This window comes from Tiliqua scincoides, chromosome 1 (assembly GCF_035046505.1).
Source record: "Tiliqua scincoides isolate rTilSci1 chromosome 1, rTilSci1.hap2, whole genome shotgun sequence".
In the NCBI taxonomy this organism is placed as follows: Eukaryota; Metazoa; Chordata; class Lepidosauria; order Squamata; family Scincidae; genus Tiliqua; species Tiliqua scincoides.
The window spans coordinates 57,684,423-57,697,290 of record NC_089821.1 but is presented as its reverse complement, the minus strand read 5'-3'; the positions used below and the strand labels follow the sequence as shown (position 1 = coordinate 57,697,290).

At 43.4% G+C, this 12,868-nt stretch overlaps 1 protein-coding gene across 1 annotated transcript in view; it reads left to right on the top strand.

Annotated features, from left to right (window-relative positions):
* LOC136644030 (mucin-5B-like) overlaps positions 1-12,868 on the top strand; it is an 82,389-nt gene that overhangs the window by 17,453 nt on the left and 52,068 nt on the right. The window contains exons 6-15 of the mRNA XM_066619500.1: positions 2,517-2,742; positions 3,367-3,492; positions 3,601-3,718; positions 5,094-5,232; positions 5,990-6,091; positions 6,284-6,353; positions 6,452-6,589; positions 9,770-9,934; positions 10,745-10,839; positions 12,400-12,526. Coding sequence (XP_066475597.1) covers positions 2,517-2,742; positions 3,367-3,492; positions 3,601-3,718; positions 5,094-5,232; positions 5,990-6,091; positions 6,284-6,353; positions 6,452-6,589; positions 9,770-9,934; positions 10,745-10,839; positions 12,400-12,526 — 1,306 coding nt within the window. The remainder of the gene's footprint in view (positions 1-2,516; positions 2,743-3,366; positions 3,493-3,600; positions 3,719-5,093; positions 5,233-5,989; positions 6,092-6,283; positions 6,354-6,451; positions 6,590-9,769; positions 9,935-10,744; positions 10,840-12,399; positions 12,527-12,868) is intronic.

Here is a 12,868-nt window from a genome sequence, read left to right as displayed (position 1 = left end):
AGGTAAGTGTGGATTGGATTGTGGCCCAGCGCCCTTCCTGCAAATCCTTGCCAGGGGAGGCAATGCAGGCAGGGCCACTTTGGGGCATTGCTGGCAAGGAAAAGGGTCTCTCCAGGATCCTTTTCCAGCCAGCTGCTTCTGGCTCCGTACCTGCTTCCACCTTCAGGCTCGCCCTCACTCCCCCCATGTTCCCATCCGCTGGGAGCTCTTCCAGGCTTCTCTAGCTGCCTGGCTGGCTGCCCAATCAGCCCACGGGGCAGGCACCAGCAACAGCAGGAGCGTCCAAGCCCCTGCGCGGCTGCCCCTTTTTCTCCTGCTATCGCACAAGGCTCCAAGCAGCCACTTCTCCCGCACACAGCAGCTGCTGCTGCCTGACTCCTTGACCCCGTGGCACACCTGAGGCAGCCTCACGGCACACCAGTGTACCGCGGCACAGCGGTTGAAAACCAGTGCTGTAGTGCAATGGTTTCCAAACTTTTTAGATTGCAGCTTCCTTTACCTATTGGGCCTTTGGCCATGGCTCCCCATTAGGGCTACAATCCTATACACTATGTAGGACAGCAGGCTTTTTGCCTGCTTGGCTCCCCTGGCTCCCCAAGAAGCCATGACTCACAGTTTGGAAACCATTGCTCTAGTGAGATAAATTAGGAATTACTACACCCATGTTCCATAAACAAATGGAGAGGGGGAGCGATAGTTCAGAGGGCCACAATCTGTCTTCCTCTACATTATTTTACATTTTATTTGTCTACTACAGTATTTATATTATTTATTATTATTATTATTAACAGTATTTATATACCGCTTTTCAACAAAAAGTTCGCAAAGCGGTTTACAGAAAAAAAATCAAATAACTAATGGCTCCCTGTCCCGAAAGGGCTCACAATCTTAAAAGATGCAACACCAGCAGGCAGCCACTAGAAAAGATGCTGCTGGGGTGAGGTGGGCCAGTTACTCTCCCCCTGCTAAATCAAAGAGGAGCACCCACTTGAAAACATGCCTCTTAACCAGTTAGCAGGGGTTGACCACCCTTCTCATAGACTCTCATAGACTTCTCTTAGACTATATACCACCCTTCTCATAGACTCAAGGTGGTTTACATAGGTAGGCTGACCATAACCCCCATTTTTCAATGAGGTTTTTACAGGTATTGTTACACGAGAGAAACTCAGAGAACCCTCTATTTTTCCAGATGATTCCTTTCATAGTACAGTCATCATATTGCCTTACCAGCTCTTACACGTCAAGCTTTCATAGGCAGCTGCAGATAACACCTCAGACCTATTCTCAGATGTTATCCATTTCGTGCCAGCTGACTCCTCTGCATTCCTTCACACTCCTCCTGTCTTCCATCCAAGACAGTTGCAACCAAAGCTCCTGTTTCTTTCTTGGTTCCCACAAGTATTATATGCATAACTTCCTGTTCTGCTACTTACCTTCTACTATGTATGTCCACTGGAATTGACTTTCTCACAGACTATCCACTTCAGGTTTCTTCTCCTTAGACATTAATTCTCTCTGATTTTTGATTAGGCAGCATCTGTATTATCTATTGCCAATTATTTGCCTTCTGATTTCTTAATATAGTCAGGCTTGTCAGTTTAACCATTATTTCTGCTTTATCTGCTGTTTGAACAGTAATGTCTGGATTGTATTTATGAAAACTATGAAGATTCACTCTGTTTTTTTAAAAAGAAAAAATGTGTGTCGTAGGACATCTGTAGCTTATGAATTGCACTTCTGTGTGAAAACAAATTATGCAAATATCCATTGGGGGAATTATGGTCTTCCAAAGAGAGTTGGGGGGAGAGGAATTTCTGTTCAACTTGCATTAGAGCTGTGTGCATCTGTAGAAGATAATGTATAATTTCAGGAGCACCTGCCAAAATTTCCTCTTCTACAGAACTGTTAAAAGTGCAGTACAGAAGTCCCATCTTCTTTATTTTATTTATTTATTACATTTTTATACTGCCCTTCTTCCAAAGAGCTCAGGGCGGTGTACACGGCTGCTCCCCTCCTTTTTTCTCACAACAACTCTGTGAGGTAGGTGAGGCTGAGAGAAAGTGACTGGCCCAAGGTCACCAAGGAAGCTTCATGGTTGAGAGGGGATTTGAACCTGGATCTTCCAGGTCTGAGTCCACCTCCCAAAACACTACACCACCCTGACTCTCTGTCCCTCTTCTTACTCTGGGTTCAGGAACTTCATATTACAAACCCTTCCCTCTTAACTCTGGTGGAGGCAATCTGTCCATAATCCTGCATATAAAAGAATGCATGCATAGAAGTTCCCCCTCCACTGAAGGGACTGGGGATGAGTGATTCTGTCTCTTCACTCTCTCATCTTTACTCAGTAGCAGCTGAGTAAGAAGATGAACAGAGGGAGCCAGAGCACAGAGCCTCAAACATTCAGAATTAGGGTTACCCATCAAAAGTCAATGAAGTGATGCTACAGATTTGTGTAATACATGCTGTAAATGCAAAATATTAAAGCACTCAGATGGCTCTCTCTTTTTCAGAAATCTCATTGCAAGAAAGTCCTGTCCCACTTTGGGAACTGCCCCAAGGTGGTTGCCATTGATGATTATGTAGGCACCTGTGTCGAAGATATGTGTAATTGTCCTAAGAAATCTTCTCATTCTGATCTGATTGCAAGCTGTGTGTGCAGTACGTTCAACCAGTATTCCCGCGATTGTGTCCGCAAGGGAGGAGACCCTGGAAAATGGAGATCTAAGGATTTCTGCTGTAAGTTAATGAAGCTGGCCAAACCTTTGTAGACAAATAAGGACCAATAATCATGCTCTAGGCCCCGAAAATAATATTGATGGTATCACATAGTGCTTGACTTCCTTTTAAAATAAGTTTTATTTCACCATTGGGAAAGATGCCTGTATTCATTCTCTGTTCCTGAAGGTTCTGATGATTGTTTAAAGAGCTAAGATGCATTAAGATTGATGGCCCAATCTTATCAAGGGCCTATGGCAGCAGACCTTGCAAGTCACTGTTGTAGGGCCCCCTGCTGCAGTACGAAAGCTGTGCTGCCACTGCATGTGACAGAACCATTGACGGGAATGGCCAGAGACTCGGCAGGCGCACCACTCACCTGGACTCTCTACAATCCAAGTTCCCAGTGAACTGTGCCACTATGTTGTGGCTCTAGGAATGATTTTGCATTTATCCTATAGTACAGAATCTTGCAAAAATGACACAAAGCCAATGCATTTAAAGTAAGGAGATATAACCCTCATGCACCATCCAAGTAGAAAGGATGTTGGGATCCACATTGAAGTGTGCAATTCCAGTAGAAAATTACAACCAGAAATTAGGTCACTTAAAAAACCATGACTGTTAATTTGCTTGGGTTTGCAGTCCAGAAATGTTCAAGCAATACAGAGCATACGGAATGCGGAAACCCCTGCACTGATACATGCTCCAATCCAGAAAGGAGCAAAATATGCAGAGGCTCATGTACAGATGGTTGCTTCTGTCCTGAAGGTAAGAACTACAGTTTTTATTTGAGCAAAAGCAGATTTTTCAGGAGTGTCCAAAGCCTCTCTTTGTTTCTCTGCTAAATGTAGCTAATTAGGCTTTCTATTTGAACAGGAACTATTCTTGATGATCTCATGGGCAACAAATGCATCCCTGCTTCCAGCTGCCCTTGCACCTTTCAAGGCAATGTCTATTCAAGTGGAGCATCCTACTCTATCCCCTGCCAAAACTGGTACTGTTCTGAGCTCACTAGCTGTGATGTAGCAAATTAACAGTGCAATCCTATGCATGTTTACTCAAAAGTAAGTCACATTGTACCCAAATCCAGTATCTGTCTATCTCAGCTCCACACAGGGGTAATAATCATTAGGGTTGTTATAAGGACTGCACCAAAGTAATAAAGGCGAACATTTGCATCCTGGAGAGCCAGGATGGTGTAGTGCAGTGATTCCCAAAACTGGTGGGTCTTGACCCACCAGCCGGGGAAGCACTGGCCAGTGCCCCTTTATGGCACTGGGGGGCAGCAATGCGATTGTGCTGCTGCTGGGGATGAGAGAGGAGTTTTCTACTTACCTGCAGCCAGTGCTGGAGTTCTGGGGAGTTCGAGGGTGTGGGGAGCCCTCTGCAGGACTCCCTGTGTCTGCAAACATGTAAAAAAAAAAAAAAAGGAAAAAACAGGTAGTTTTGGTTTTCGCGATGAAACCTACAGTGCCCATTTTTTTCCTTTCCTCTCTCTCTCTCTCTCTCTTTTTTTTTTACACTTTTGAAGGTATGGGGAGCCCTGGGTAGGGCTCCCCGCATCCCCTGGACCTCCCAGGACTGCAGCACTGGCTGCAGGTAAGCAGAAAACTCCACTCCTGTCCCCCACAGCAGTGCAATCCTGGGGATCTTGTTGCTGCCTTCCCCCCTCCCCCGCAACAACTTACAGTGTTCCCAACTCTTCTTGTAGGAGTTTGGGAAACACTGGTGTAGTGATTTGGGAGTTGGACTTAGTTCTGGAACAGGGTCAGTAAGGCTTCATGCAGAGGCCATCATGGTAAGCCATGCTCTCATGTGGCCCACCCACCAACGCCTTGGTCTGAGTAGGCTAAAATTGCCTCCCCCCCCCCCCCCGAGCAGTTGGCAGTGATGTCATTACTCATTCGGGCTTGCTGCTGTTTGCTCGGCCCGACCCATTGCTGTCTCTTGTTCAAATGTGTGCTGCTCCTCTTACAAATGCTAGTTGAAGGGGCCCCGTGGAGGGGGACGACGACACAAAAATGTTTGACATGGGGCCCCGCAGCTCCTAAGGCTGTCCCTGACCTGGAAGATCCAGGTTCAAATCCCTGCTCCACCACAGACTTGCTCCAAGTGTCTGTAAGGAAAAGTTGACAACGGCCAGGATTCCTGAGCAAAGTGGAATGTCCCCCTTCCTCCCCCACTCCAGTCTAGTCCATGGGTTCTCCTTAAAGGGGAAAGAATCACCCTATTTTGAAGGGTGTTGTATTGGCTACCTTAAAAGCCCGGTTTTGGAGAAGGCATTGGAGACTATCCAGAGCCTCCATGTGTTTTTCTGTAGCTGTCTCTGTACTTTTACTCTGAGTCAAATGGCTCTTTTGGCTTTGTAGTACCTGCGTTGGAGGAAAATGGTCTTGTGTCACACTGCCTTGTTCTGGAAACTGTAATATAGAAGGAGCGTTGCACATAACTACATTTGACAAGAAACACTTCCATTTCCATGGCAACTGCCACTATGTCTTAGCTAAGGTACCTTTTTTGTACTGCTGTTTTATTTTTGAGACCTTTTAGGAGCACAAATTGGCATTAAAAATAGTTATTCAATATACTATATAGTGGCCTGTTAAATACTTTGTAAGACTGGACATTTGAATTATAATACAAATGTACTTCATGATAATCCTGAGTGGGTTCTGTCCAACAGGACCTACATTTGTGCAACTGATATCCACACAGCACTTACTGTTACACCTGATACATATTTCCCCCACATATTTTTTACAAAATGTAATTTCTGAAAAACAAAAGTATTACGGGGGGGGGGGGAGGGAATTTGGATTCTACATAATCAATGAGTAACAACAGCAAAATGTTTTTTTTGAAAAAAACAAAGCAACTTCTCTGATTAAAAAAAAATATCCTCCATCTAGAAAAGAATGAATAATAAAGGTTTAGGAAATAGTCTAACTCACATGTTTCCCAAACTGTGAGTTGGGACCCACCAGTGTGTTATGGTAGGACATACCAATACCTACTTATGTTGTTTGTTTACAATGCATATAGTTTGGAATGGAGATTCTGTACTGCAGATTGAAATACTGTAAATCATAACAAAACCCATTCTTGACAAAAGGATGTTCTTGACCAGCACTTCTGCATGTACATTAGTGCCCCATGTAAGACATATCATCTACATTGTATGTATATTATTGGAGTTGGATCAACATGTGTTCTGGTTGCTAGACATGCCTGCCATATTAATGGTTTGTTTTTGCCTCATTTCCAGGATGTAGACGATTCCTTTGCAGTTATTGGAGAGATTGTTCCATGTGGTGTTTCACATACTATGACTTGCTTGAAGAATGTCCTAATCACTTTAGGAGCCACTGTAAGTAAAAGAGTTTCTATCACAGTGCAGTCCTGTGTAGGTTTATTAAAGAATAGGTTCCATTGAGGTCAAAGAGATTTTCTCTAATGTACTTCAGCTCCCTCACAGAAGTTGGCATCATTTTCTTATGTTCTTATGGTGTTGTTAGAGGAAAACTGAACAGAGTTCCATTTCTTCTTATTTTCTTTGCAGAGTATAGGAGTTTGTTCCTGTGGAGATGTCTATGTCAATAATGTAATTACAATGTTGCCTAAAACTAAAGGTCAGAATTCAGTTTCATTCCTAATTTCCTGAGAAAGCTGCAGTGTGGTGGATTAGATGGGTTTTCTAGATGGAGACATGTTCTTGTGTTTTTATTAGATGGCACCACCATCTTCAGACCATCTACATTCTATGTCAGCATTGTGACTTCTTCACGGGTGCAAATTCAAGTGCAGCTGAAACCTATTATGCAGCTTTTCATAACAGTAGATGAAACTTACCGCAATCGTACATCTGGTATAGTATTAACATTGCTTAGCTACTATAGTATTTCCTTTAGTATACCCCAATGAGATCACATACTGTCATTGGTTGAGATGACCTGATTTCACAAAATGTTCACATTCTCATTCCTCAGGGATAAACTGCTTGCATGAAGGCCTTAAATGGGAGAAAAGGGGCCACATACTGCTGACAAGAGTGCTTGAAAAATACTTGTCTGTAATGGTATCTAAATCTACTTTTCCTTGAAAAAAAAAGATTCTACCTTAAACAGAGTTACGCCTTTTATCAAATTGTCTCGTTTTAGTTGTGTTAAAACCCCACATCTTGCCAATCATATGTTCCCTGACTTCCATTATTATTGGCCCAATTCTAACTAAGGTTTATGACAACAGAGGTTGACATAAAAAATTTCTTTACTCAGCATGTAATTAGTCTGTGGGACATAAGAACATAAGAACAGCCCCACTGGATCAGGCCATAGGCCCATCTTCCTGTATCTCACAGCGGCCCACCAAATGTCCCAGGGAGCACACCAGATAACAAGAGACCTGCATCCTGGTGACCTCCCTTGCATCTGGCATTCTGACATAGCCCATTTCTAAAATCAGGAGGTTGCACATACAAATCATGGCTTGTAACCCATAATGGATTTTTCCTCCAGAAAGTAGTCCAATCCCCTTTTAAAGGCATCCAGGCCAGATGTCGTCATCACATCCTGCGGCAAGGAGCTCCACAGACCAACCACACTCTGAGTAAAGAAATATTTTCTTTTGTCTGTCCTAACTCTCCCAACACACAATTTTAGTGGATGTCCCCTGGTTCTGGTGTTGTGTGAGAGAGTAAAGAGCATATCTCTATCCACTTTATCCTTCCCATGCATAATTTTGTATGTCTCAATCATGTCCCCCCTCAAGCGTCTCTTTTCTAGACTGAAGAGGCCCAAACACCATAGCTTTTCCTCATAAGGAAGATGCCCCAGCCCAGTAATCATCTTAGTTGCTCTCTTTTGCACCTTTTCCATTTCCACTATGTCCTTTTTGAGATGTGGTGTCCAGAACTGGATACAATACTCCAGGTGTGGCCTTACCATCGATTTGTACAATGGCATTATAATAGTAGCCATTTTGTTCTCAATACCTTTTCTAATGATCTCAAGCATAGAATTGGCCTTCTTCACTGCCGCCGCACATTGGGTTGACACTTTCATCGACCTGTCCACCACCACCCCAAGATCTCTCTCCTGTTCTGTTGCAGACAGCTCAGAAGCCATTAGCCTATATGTGAAGTTTTGACTTTTTGCCCCAATGTGCATGACTTTACACTTACTTACATTGAAACGCATCTGCCATTTTGCTGCCCATTCTGCCAGTTTGGAGAGATCCTTCTGGAGCTCCTCACAATCACATCTGGTCTTCACCATTTGGAAAAGTTTGGTGTCGTCTGCAAACTTTGCCACCTCACTGCTCACCCCTGACTCCTTGCCACAGGATGTGGTGATGTCATCTGGCCTAGATGCCTTTAGAAAGGGATTGGACACATTTCTGGAAGAAAATTCCATCACAGGTTAGAAGCCGCGATAGGTACGTGCAGCCTTCTGAATGCCAGATGCAAGGGAGGGCACCAGAATGCAGGTCTCTTGTTATCTTGTGTACTCCCTGAGGCTTCTGGTTAGCCACTGCGAGATACAGGAAACTGGACTAGATGGGCCTTTGGCCTGATTCAGTGGGGCTTTTCTTATGTTCTCATGAGGTTCTGCTGTTGTGAATGGCTATACGGAGGCATGCTGTGCATGCCAGTGGCAGCCATCTTGGAATCACTGCTACAAATGGCAGCAGTGCCAGTGGCTCGCTGTTGCATCCAGCTACCCACAGGAAAGCAGATAAGCAGCATGGGGGGACAGGCAATGAGATGAACAAGTGGGAAGGGGGAGGAACAGGGAATGTCTGGGTGGGGAGAGAGGAGGGTGGGAGACAGGAAAAGAGTGTATGGCTGGGGAGAACAGGGAAGAAGTGAATCCTGGTGGCACCAGTGTGGACCAGGATCCTATTCCCATTCCTTCTCCCTTACTGTCCTCCAGCAAAATGGCTGGTACAGATCTGAGGAGACCCATTAGGGCAGTGGAGGTAGTTCAAACGAAAGTTCCCTTACTATGAGGAGACCTCTGTGACTGCCCTCCCAATAGGATGCAGTATGTGCTCTGTCGGCACTACTGAATCGGTAGGCGTGGGTGGGTGTGTTCTAGAAAAGTGAGCATCATCAAGGGGTTGAGGAAGTAAAGTCTCTGTAGGTATGGCGCACTTTGCCTCCAGGTCATGGGGAACTGTGATGATAGTAGGGTGAGATAAGTGGATGGAGGAAAGGCATTTTCTTCTCCACTTCCTGCACTTGCCCAGGATGACAGTAGCAGCATTATTACAGATGGAACCCTAGATGAGGAGGCTGCAGTTGCCATCTGCAGAGCTGCCACTGTTATCAAAAAGGCCAATGCAGGGCTGTATTATTCATAAGGCTGACAAAGCTGAAGCCTAGGGACCCTACATGGGCTAGATGTCTATCATTTACATATGCGCACACACAAAAAATTGTGACTAGAATTCATCAGAAGACCCTCAAAATGGATATAGAGCTATGTACTGTGGTCTAGTACCTACAGTATCAGGGTCAGGCTGTCAGCTGTAGTGGGGTGAAAGATTGAAGTGCTGGAGAGGGCCCAGAGCACCTGAAAGCCTAGGGACCCGGCCATGGGTTTATACGGCCCTGGGCCAAAGTGAGGATGTCCTTTCTGTTCAGCCTAGCTTCCTTGCTTTGTACATACATACTGTACTTTCGTTCTCTCTGAGTCTAATAAATAGATATCTGTTTCCCTATTTTGACATGCAGCAATACTGCATGTGCTAATTTCTATTTAGAGAACCGTGACAAAAAAGGTATTACAGTATTTGCCTTCTAGGTTCTAAATCTAATAATAATAGTGCATGCTCAGATTGCCTGTGTGTGGATCAACCATCAGATTAACCCCTTGTGCAGTCACAAGTTTCTCCTCCAGTTTCATCCACCAAGCCCAGATATTCATATATTGCCTTTTATGGGTTGCTTGAAAGATTCTGGGTGGATTTTTGTGGGCATCTGTACCTGTATACCTGTATTATTATTATCTCATGACTCTCCCCACTTCCTACCCCTTCTACCCAGGCCTTTGTGGAAATTTTAACAATGTACAGACGGATGATTTTCAGACCATCAGTGGGATAGTAGAACATTCAGCTTCTGCATTTGGAAACTCATGGAAGACTGCAGCCAATTGTGCTGATGTTCAAGACAATTTTGAGAATCCCTGCCTAAAAAGTGTAGATAAAGGTATTATACTTTGCCCTTCCAATGCTTCCCCAAATATAGTGTTTTACTTTTTCCCCATAGGAGTTAATTGGAACCATTCCTCTATATTAGAGATGTCTTCTGTCCTTCATTTCACTTTGAGGTGATAGTTTTTTCACTGACCCCTCACTGTATTCTAGATATAAAATAGATGGGCAGCCTATGCATGTTTATTAATATAAAGTAATAAATTCAATGCTCAAGCAAGTATTTGAAGCAGATGCTTCATAACCGAACACGTTTTGCTGGAATACTGTGCCATCTTACTTAGGTGGTACCACTGGGGGTGCGGGCAGCACTAGGTGACCCGCATAGTGGGAATGACACCGCTGCTGGCTAAAAATTTTAACATCTTGGTGTTTTTGAATAATACTAGATATCAATGATGTATAATTTCATGCAGAATGCATTGAAACATACCGCATTGAAATCTCTTTATTTTTTCAAAAGTTATAGCCAGAAAGCCAGTAGGGCTGGAGTGATGGTATATCACCATGGCCATTGCCTGAGGAGCACCATCAAAGGGGTGACTTGTTGGTTTCCAGCACCAGGCGACAGCACTGGGTGGAAATGATAATCACATTGATCAAAACTATAATGGACTTTTTAGATATCCATTCGACACACCAGAATAATAGTGTTAGTGTCAAATGCAACTGATAATTTCACTGGTTGGTATAGTATTAAATTGCCTTTGTGTGAGCAGAAAATATATTCATTTAAGAAAAGTCAAAAAATAAGAGAACTGATGATTCTGTAAATAACATTGGATACTTCTGTTTTCTCTCTTAGAAAAATTTGGGCAGCACTGGTGTGCTCTTCTATCAGATGCAAAGGGGACATTTGCTAAGTGCCATTCTGTTAGTGACCCTGCTCCTTATGTCAAGGTTGGACATGGATTTAATAATATTTCAAACTATCTCTTCATCTGGCACAAATTCAGGTGTATTCTGATCAGACAGGCAGTGATCTGTGTAGTCTGTTAGCAATTAAAGATGTGTGTTCTGTTCCACATAATGAAGCAGCAGCAGCTCTGTAAACTAGATTGCTGTGGAGATTTGAGATCCATAACACATGTTCTTTGGAGTGCAATAGAACTGACCCAGGTTGCATAGTTACCACCCAACATCTCTGATTCTTGAATCCATAATTAACACTCAGTTGTGGATTATCCAGTATGTAAAGGGAGATTGCAGCATTCCTTGTGTAGAACTTGTCACACATGGGTAAAATATGGCTACTGAAATTCCTCTATAGCAGGATAAAAGGTTCAGGATCTTCATTTATAGAGCTTCTCCTGAGAACTAAAGAGAGCAGAGAGGACCTGTATAGTTTCCGTATCTGCACATCTGAGCCACATAGGACTTAGGATTGTCATTCATAGCCCTAACGTCTACATGTAAAAGTTCATTTACTGTACATGTTAAAATGTGCTTGTCTGATCTATTTTCAAACATCAGACTATCATTTTAGGTCTGCTTAAAGTTTTCACATTCTTTGTGATCTCCCTGAGTGTCAATGAAATGAATTTCATTTCCAGTCACTTGTCTGTGCGAGTTTTTCAGTTGATATCACGGACAGTGGACCTAAACATTATATAGCCCCCAGTAATGAACCTGCCCCCATTGCACCCTGGGGTGCAGGTCTGTGACATGCTATCCCCTCCCTTGCATCATACCACCCCTCCCAGGATATTTACTGAAGCTCACAGAACCATGTGTGACACTCAACACCACTCAAAGAGCCTTCTGAGGCTTCTACTATACATGCAAGCATGTGTCACTTGAATGAGGAAACACAGCTGCAAACACAAATGTGTATGTGTGTCAATATGTGGATAGTCAATCCCCACTGTTTTCAGAAGACATCTCTGTTGATATTCAAACAGTCAAACTAAACTTTCTACAGGGTGATTACAGTCAAATCTTGGTCATAACTGTAGCTACCTCTTATAGACTCTTGTTGCCACCTAGTGGCTAGATGGGGCTTGTTTGAATCAGGCTAAGAACATTTCTAGTAACAACAAACAGCTTTTACTTTAGCCCCAAACATGTAATATGCATTTTTTGGAGATGAAAGTAGACTTGAGCAAAGAAATAAGATTCTAATTCTCCTTCTGAGTATGTGTTCAGCTTTGCAGAACAATATACTTTATTTGCTTGCAAAGCAGAACTCAGTCCATTTGTGAAGCCCATCTATAATTTGTAAATTCATTTCTCTTTGTGAATGCCAGATAGACCTCCTTGCAGACTGAGAGCCACTTCTTACTTAAAAAGGAGTAGTAAAAAAAGAAGCATACACCCTCTGTGTTTCATGTTTTGCTGTTTCTTTGAAGCTATGAACCAGCCCTAATTCAATGCCTTTTCCAAATAAAAGTGCTCCACCTTCCACCCTGAGGCTCATGGCTTTTCTTGGTCACCATACCAACTTCTTTGTTTACTGTTTAGAACTGTCTTTATGACATCTGCAATGCTGAGAAGAGTGAAGAGGCTCTGTGCAGTGTGCTGTCGGCCTATGCCAGAAACTGTGCTGCAAATGGAGTGCACTTGAAAGACTGGAGAGGTGACATCTGTGGTAAGTACAGTATAGCAGATTCTCTCTCTCTCTCTCTCTCTCTCTCTCTCTCTCTCTCTCTCTCTCTCTCTCTTACACACACACGCACGCACACACATGTCAACATAGGAACCATTTTTAGATATGTTCTCTTTCAAATAATGAATTTAAAGTGGAAAAATGAGAGGGTGCAAACTTAAAGGGATCATCACACAAGGAATTATCTAGACAGAAATGTTCCATGTCAGGATCCTCTCAGCTGCCATCCTTCATATGTTTATGAGAGCTAGTATAATGTAGTGCCTAAGAGTCTGAGAGCCCAAGCCTATACTTACCTTCCACTGGCACAGTGGCCACTGTGCT